This window comes from Cyclopterus lumpus, chromosome 3 (assembly GCF_009769545.1).
Source record: "Cyclopterus lumpus isolate fCycLum1 chromosome 3, fCycLum1.pri, whole genome shotgun sequence".
Taxonomy (NCBI): domain Eukaryota; kingdom Metazoa; phylum Chordata; class Actinopteri; order Perciformes; family Cyclopteridae; genus Cyclopterus; species Cyclopterus lumpus.
The window spans coordinates 17,808,650-17,817,210 of record NC_046968.1 but is presented as its reverse complement, the minus strand read 5'-3'; the positions used below and the strand labels follow the sequence as shown (position 1 = coordinate 17,817,210).

General features: G+C 38.5%; 1 protein-coding gene across 1 annotated transcript; it reads left to right on the top strand.

Moving 5' to 3' along the window:
• The first annotated feature begins 2,412 nt into the window (after window positions 1–2,412).
• Window positions 2,413–7,152, top strand: tacr2 (tachykinin receptor 2). Its single transcript, XM_034526926.1, has 8 exons — window positions 2,413–2,449; window positions 2,949–3,091; window positions 3,396–3,691; window positions 5,613–5,807; window positions 6,200–6,350; window positions 6,524–6,643; window positions 6,731–6,807; window positions 6,897–7,152. Exons 1-8 carry the CDS (start codon window positions 2,413–2,415, stop codon window positions 7,150–7,152), a joined length of 1,275 nt encoding a protein of 424 aa, XP_034382817.1.
• The last annotated feature ends 1,409 nt before the right edge of the window (window positions 7,153–8,561 follow it).

The window sequence follows — 8,561 nt, the reverse complement described above, 5'->3', positions numbered from 1 at the left end:
CTGCACGAGGGACAGATGGATGGGAGGTTTCTGGGATAAAGTGAATTGGAAATGATATCTAGGGGAGTGTTACGCCGTTAAAACATGTATATGTTCACTGAGATTGCGAATGATCGATGAGTTTGATAAAATATAATTGTTTTTTGACCGCCAAACCACACAATGTATCTGAATGCTTCAGGGGGGTATCCAATAATGATGGGCTCATTGCACTTCCTCCTCCTTTCCTTTATTTAAAAAAAGAAAATCTCACTAAATGTTGGTTATAAACCCCCTTTTTTAAAGTGGTTTGACACGGAAGATAGTTTAAAACAGTACAACAACACTATGCAACACTGACTTCCCCCCTACAGGCAGTAATGTCCACAATGCCAGCAGGAATTACCTATTGTATTGATCTGTGAATTCAGGAATTTGTCAAAGAAATTATAAATAATAAGCACAAAAAGGCTGCCCTTTGTACACATATATACCAAGTTGTGATAATGTGTATATGTATACAACTACCAACTGACTTGCATTGCTAATGAATGTGAGACAATGATATATCAATTTAAAGCTGGCTCTCAAAGATAGGTTGTCTGTGGCCAACCATCGCTCATGTTTTCAGTGCTTTAGGCACAATTGTCTCTGGTCGCCTTTATCAGCAGCCATTCAGCCAATAAAGTGTGTTGAGACAAGGGAGCTGTCTGTGTGTTCAGTCAAGTAAATCATTATTTGCACCCTGTTAGTTTAGGCTATTATCTATCTTATCTTATTCATCACCTCAACCTTTCCTTCCATTCTTGCTTCACCAAAAGACCTTTGGCTGACAAAGTAAAGCAAACCTAAACATTTTCAGAGATGTAGCTCAGGTGCAACATTTAACAGAAGATGAGAGGAAGTGTCTTTGTTTGAGCTATCAGGGTAGTGTTTCATCCCGTCCTCATTAATGTTACAGTCACTACTGTTATTCATCCCTTACAGTACCTCAGGCTTAGATTCACTCAGGAGTATATGTACACTTACACTGCTAAACACTTTTCATTCCCCTGCCTGCATGTGCCCTTCAACATGCCCTTGAGGCTCTGCTGGCCAGGAAGGATTTTTGAGCATGTGAAAGTACACACATGCAGTGCATACTGTACACACAAAACAGAGAAAAGAACTGTGAGTTCAGCTGAAGTCAGCAGGCTTTACATCTATCTGTTCTTCATGTGCAAACACAACACACAGATTATTTTTCCCTGAGAGGGAGGAAGAGTCACAGAAAGCAGGATAGAGGAGAGCCGCAAAAAGAGCACAAATGTGAGGAGGAATGTCACACAACCAAATGCTAGTTGCTGAGAATAAAAGCAACAGAAAGCACAAGAAGATATAACAGTAAGACACAGAATAGAATACGGAATAGAAGCCATGGCATATCAAAAGTAGGACATTTGCTTATCACAGAGTGTATTGAACACACAAATAAGGCTACTGCCACACATCACTGCTATGGTACGTTATAGATATGTAAACATTGTCTAAGTACAGCAAGTGTACATGCGAGTGCACTGAGTGGGGACTAATGATGATACTGAGTTAAAAAGTACATATTAATAATGTATATCTCTTTTTAAACACACATGCATTAATGCAACACAGGAGTTTCAAGAAATACCAGGACAATGTCATCACTAGTGCTCTATGCCCACTAAAATGTTAACGCTTATATTTATTTTCACAGTTTTAAACCAGCAGAACATAAACACTGACTCATTCGATCACTAGGGAGACATTTAAGAGTTTTGTCATGTTTCAGATGCCACAGCTCTAACAAAAAGTAGAAAGCAGCATTTCTTTCGAAATGTGTGACCGTTAATAACTGCAAACACAGAGCTGTACTTTAAAAGTACTTTGGAATTATCGATCCCATTTTCAACTCTGTAAGTTCATCTCTGATCTCAACTTGTGAGGAGTACTTCACAGTAATCCAGATATCAACAAGATCCCTCGAGGGAGCACCTCCTTGCTCCATAGCATGTATTGGCCATCCATGCCTTCAATTGATGCCACTCCTCCTCTTTCTGTTTCAATATTTTTATTTGTTATTTTCTCAAAGACAATAGATTGAGGAAATCAGAGTGTAGAACAACAGAGAAGTTGATTTATTCTGCTTTTCAATCATACTCTCTCTCTCTCTCTCTCTCTCTCTCTCTCTCTCTCTCTCTCTCTCGTTGTTGCAGCTCTACGCGCACAGTCGCGTGCCTGCCTGTCAGTGCGTCCCTCAGCAGCTTGTAGCGTAATCAGCTAGTTACACATTCCAGGAGAGAGGGAAAGAGTGTGTGCATGTGTGTGTCAGACGTCTTGATGGATTATTGGATGTACCTGATTGTCCATTACGCACGAGTCTAATTTACGGACCTTGTTTACTATGGATTGGACAAACTGATGTTAAAACTGACAACTCAACCGCGTAATCAGAGAGGTAAACCAGATGAAAGTAATATATATTTAGTCTTATAATTTGTGCAGAACAAGTGATGAATTCATGCTTGGACTGCAGCAATGCATGAATTCATCACTTGTGGCTGTTGCGCCGATATGCTGCGGTCAAAGAAAATGTCTGTGAGCCAAATGCCCAGAATGCACGTTGGCGGATGAATGTATTTGTAGTAACAGTTAAACATATTTAACACATTAAAACATCGACGCATCGATGTTTAGAGGGTCAAAATACTTGAATTAAATATGATTAAATATCTTGAAATATCTATTAATACATATCTATAAATACAGTATCTTAAAATCAAAGGGAAATTACAGCTATTATTGTACAACAGCAAGTTATATTTGAGATGACACGAGAAGAACATGAGACGGTAGCATATTACACAAGGCTAAATGACCTCCTGTAAATCTCTCAGTGTGCCCCATTACGCATGACGCACCTACAGTTAAACATAACGTTTCTGTCACCAGAAGAGGGAGAAGAATGGACGCCGCGGGTCTGATTCAACACATTGAACGAGACATGGAGGCCACTTCTTTGCCGTATTCATTGACCACCGACTGGCTGGAGGACGGGAACGAGACAATTGGGAATCAGTTCCAGCAGCCGGACTGGCAGGTGGAGAATAAAGATCAGAGATGAAACCTTGAGGCATTTTGGGAATACTTTATCCAAAATGTTTTACATATCTGACAAAAAAAGTATTTTGAGGCAGAATGTTAGGCTATCTGTTCATTTTTAAATTGTTTACTATACATTTTTATTGTTCTGCTTCCATTTGAATTGCTCACTGTAGCGACACACTGTATATTTTGTGTGTTTTTTTACAATCCTTTCTTCTTCTTTTCCCTATCTCTCCTCTCCTCTCCTCTCGTCTCCTCTCCTCTCCTCTCCTCTCCTCTCCTCTCCTCTCCTCTCTCAGGTGGCTCTGTGGGCTATAGCCTACTCCCTCATCATCCTGGTGTCCATCACTGGCAATGTAACAGTGATCTGGATTATTCTTGCTCACAGACGCATGAGGACCGTTACCAACTACTTCATCGTAAACCTGGCCTTCTCTGACGTTTCTATGGCAACTTTCAACACTCTTTTTAACTTTGTCTATGCGATTCACAATGACTGGTACTTTGGCCTCGGCTACTGCCGATTTCAGAACTTCTTCCCCATCACGGCAATGTTTTCATCAATATACTCGATGGCAGCCATCGCAGTGGACAGGTAAGAAAGCTCTCTTACAAAACATGCTAAGACCACATCAATTTTATTTTGAACATTTTAACGTAATGTTTCTCAAAGTTGAATTACAGTTAAGTATATGCTCTCATCCAAACTGACAAAAATGAACCTGAGCACCTCAGAAACTTTATGGATTTTAATTATGGTGAATAAATGTGCTTAACATACTGGTTGAAAAACTATGTGTACAACCATATTTTGGTCTTTTAATGGCACAGGATGGCCTAGTACAATATTTTTCATCAGTTAATTCTTCACTGCAGTTTTCCAGAGCCTCTTTTTCAGTCAGGGGTTTGTCATTTGAGGTCATTATACGGATATCACTCGATATCAGAAGCAGCAGGAACGTTTAACCCAGTTCAAAGGAAAATACTGCATGAAGGAGAAATTGGTCAACAAGCAGCAGAGATACATATGTCATTAATGCCTACTGGAGCATGATCAATCTGTTAAGTCTTTAGTCATACATACATAATATACGCTGGGATCAGACCAGTTGTTACATCTACTTATAGATCAATAATTTCTCCTCAGTACTCTCCAATTTCTAAAATGGTCAGCCTTTGTGGTTTTATTCAGGCATTTTCTTTGCTGTCAACAGCTGCAGCAGCAAGCAGAAAACACTTAATTACATGTTTAACATATTAACCGTGGAACATAATCTACACAAGATGATAAATGTGTTACCTTTACAGGTGGGTTTGACATGACTTGTGAAAACCAAAAGTGAACGGAAAATAAAAATGAAGGTTTTCCCTTTTCATTCATGCTCCACTGACTGCAACACATTAAAATAAAAATATATTAATTAAATTGTATATTTTAATGCGAGATCACGCAGTTTTGATCTATAAAGCAAAGAAATAGGGGAAATAGCAGAAACCATTTAAATAAATATACACTGTTGGTCCTGAATAATTCAAAGCGATCAATCATTTGATTATGATAGTAATCCAACTGAGTAATATTGTTAAGCAAATTAATACAACTGTACTGCACTTGCCATGGCTGTCAGTGGCAGACTGGGTTGATACACCAGAGTGCACTGTTTCTCTTCAATATGGTATGTTTTGCATCTTCATGCAAAGGTTCTTGTTCTAGCACATCAGATCTGCAAATACACACAGTAGCTTTCATCTGTGTTCAGTGAAATTGCATACTCACAGTTAATACATCTCTGTTTCATTATTCAATCAGTCAGGTCAGGTAAAAAAACATTCTTTTAAATCTATAAAATCATTACAACAGATATACATACATACGGTATATTTTAAGCTTGATGATAAATGGCAATTATCATACTGTTTGTCTGTATATTTAGTTTTTGTCACACAGACATGCAGGGAGTAATAAAATATTGTGATTTTAACCAGACCTCTCTTTCATTAAGCTGATCACCTGTGCTAAAGTTGACAGAATCAGTGTAGTCATTTTAATAACATTTCACTCAGAGACATGGCTTAAATGTTTAAGTAAAAGCACTAATTGATTTAAAGGGGATGGAGCCTTTATTCATTCTAATTCTTTTTAAATTACAGGATATTCAGATCATAAAGCTTTTTAGGTTAAGAATAACATGTTGTCACGATGATGGATGACAAGGAAAGGCAACACGTGGAAGAACACATTTTCTCGTTCAAACTATTATTTAATATAAATTCGGTGTATTGATAAATCATTTTGTGAGAGAACTTAATTACCTTGAGTGACGAGATGTACAATCATTATCAATTGATAGATGAGTGGGTGGATTTTCTAATCAAATTAAATCTTTAGTTTGAACAATCTGTGGCACAGATTCCCACCCACAGAAGATCCTTCATAACGTTACTCTGAGAGTTAAACATCAGATTTATGTGTAAAAGATGGATATGCATGAATAAACCTTTTTATGTTCTTCCAGGTACATGGCCATCATCCACCCTCTGAAGCCCCGCCTCTCGTCCACCTCTACAAAGGTTGTAATTGCCCTGATTTGGATTGTAGCAATATTACTGGCTTTCCCTCAGTGCTACTACAGCGTGACAATATTTTACTACCCCAGAACCGTGTGCATGGTCGACTGGCCGGACGACTATGGAGGAACACATCAACTTAGGTGAAAGAACAACATTGATGATAAAAAACACAGACAGTGGCATTTACAACAAATCAGATCTGTCATATAAAACAACACAAAGATAGTGTCTGTATGATTGATACACTCAATGCTAAGGGATTTATATGGGGATGCAAATCAGTACACAAGAAGTTATTATAAAATATTGGCCTGTGAGCATTATGTGCATGGTGCAGACAGATGGTTTGTCTTCGTACCTTCTGTATGAAAAACATCTGGACCAAAATGTATTTACTCATGACTTACCAGCAGTTGTAATCACAGGCTTTGTTATATCAAGCAGAGGAACCCTGCAAAGAAATGTGAGCTTAACTAACTTCACATCACCTGAAACCATTAAACAATCAGCTTCACTTTCTCTCCCTCTGCAGTTACCAGTTTGCAGTGATATTGCTGATCTACCTGTTCCCTCTACTGGTGATGCTGGTCACCTACAGTTTTGTTGGCCAATCGCTGTGGGGTGGGCACATCCCTGGAGAGGCGACAGACCATTACCACAGCCAGATAACAGCCAAGAGAAAGGTCGCACACTTGTAATCGTCTACTGTTGTAAACTATAAGTCCGGGCTTTTGACGTGTCACCACATTATTCTCAAAATGCTCAGATCACCTGGGCTAAGTTTGTCATCGCTGGACTGAACTAGGAATTTAAAATATGGCAACATTGACTTTCTTCTCGCTGTGATTTTTCATAGGTGGTGAAGATGATGGTTGTTGTTGTGGTGACCTTTGCCCTTTGCTGGTTGCCCTACCACATCTACTTCATATTAGGATCATTTAACAGAGACATTTATAAACAACATTACATCCAACAGGTTAGCAGCTGCTCTTATGTCTGTCATTAATTATTTTTAGTCTGATGTATTTATTTACTGGGGCATCATGTTTACTTTCTTTTTCAGGTGTATCTGACCATATTCTGGTTGGCGATGAGTTCGACTATGTACAATCCCATCATCTATTGCTGTCTAAACCAAAGGTAAAATATATATTCACACACAGAAGCTCCTCAGGTTCCAGTATCCTAAGAAAAAAAGGCAGAAAATCAATTTTCCTCCCTTTCTGAAGGTTTCGTGCTGGTTTCCGTCACGCGTTTGTGTGGTGTCCCTTCATCAAAGTGTCGGAGGAGGACAGAATGGAGCTGCAGCACACCAACACCTTCAGAGTCACCATGACACGCAGCCACCGCAAAGACAGTACATACAGACACTCCTCCATCAAAACAAACAACACCTTCAACGCAAACGTGGCTGTCAACACTGAGCTAAACACAGAGAGAGATCCTTGCATGCAGCTAAAAAAACAGATACCAACAAAAACATAAAGCGTACACAACACACATGCAGAGAGGAGGCCGAACAACACAAAATCCCCAGCTGCCAAACTTGTGGAGCACAACCCGTGACTACTGAATCAAATCATGAAGAGAACATCGATGAGAAGGTAACAGGGTTTTTCTATAGCAACAGAGATGATAATAAATACTGCAACCAATAAAGACAGACGAGAGCCTGCCGACTGAGATGAGCAAACTATGGTAAAATTCATCATCGTGGAAGACCTTATAATGAAGAGTTGTTCATTGGACCTGACTTGGGACCAATAGGGTTCTTTGTTAAAGAGGAATGGTCATATGAGCATGTTGAAATATAGGTATATATGAAGTAACAACACCTGCGTAATGGACACCAAGATAGGCTTATTGTTGCATTAATAGGAAAGTCTGTAGATAACTCCCTCCATCATTCATGACTTTCTCTGAAGCTCATTCTCCTTCCTTGTCCCTCTATCAGCTACACTCTTTCTGCTATCACTGACTTTTTCTCTATTTTTGAGAAAAAGTTTGAGTATCTTTGTGTAGTTACTGGTTTTCAACAGCATGGAATGGATGAGCAATCCACTGGCATCAGCACCAAGCCTTAATAATGTTGTTTTAGTGTGTTTAGTCTTTTTATTTACTTTAATAATGTTGTTTTAGTGTGTTTAGTCTTTTTATTGCCACAGACAAGGGACTTTAAAGATAATGCATTTTTATTATAGGGACCATTTCTATTTAATTAATTCATAATCATATATATATACCTGTATATATATTCAGCATTCAAAATTAACAAGTGATGGGATCAACCGTTTTGATGACCTTTGGTGAAAGAAAAACTTGCTGCTTTTAGACCGGAAAGTCAACTTACAGTTTAATTACATCCTCATCTAATAGCTACATAATTAGCTATTTATAGCTATGGAGTATAGATGTACTCAACATTTGAACATCTAAACACAAGATAGAACTTCCTGTGTCAAAGTATAATCTAAATCAAATCTACGTTTATTGTCACACGTGTACACAGCACAGCAAAGTAAAATATAGCCTCTGCATTTAACTCCTCCTGGTATTAGGAACAGTGGGCAGCTACTATACAGCACCCTGAATAAACAAAGACTCAGTACCAGTAAGGGAACCACATCCTGTGTCCAAAATACATACAATACCAACTGATTATTATCCATTTTAGAAGGAACATTGGCCTTCAATCTCACTTATTTCATAGACTTTGCTGGATCTCCCTCATCATTAGTTATATGATGAGCACGTACCTGTTACTGTGCAGCACTATTATTTTTACAAATCTGTCACATGGTGTGCATTTAATCAGCATGTTGCTCATATATTGTGAGTTCATTGGATCATACAACTGTATTTATTATTATCAGTGCACAGTAGAGCCCAGATTA

What these genes read in the sequence shown, in the direction of transcription:
- tacr2 (XM_034526926.1), top strand. Translation starts at nt 2,413, where the DNA reads ATGTTAAAACTGACAACTCAACCGCGTAATCAGAGAG. An exon ending in TCAACCGCGTAATCAGAGAG is followed by an intron (nt 2,450 to 2,948) that starts GTAAACCAGATG and finishes TCACCAGAAGAG; the next exon opens with GGAGAAGAATGGACGCCGCG. An exon ending in TATTGCTGTCTAAACCAAAG is followed by an intron (nt 6,808 to 6,896) that starts GTAAAATATATA and finishes CCCTTTCTGAAG; the next exon opens with GTTTCGTGCTGGTTTCCGTC.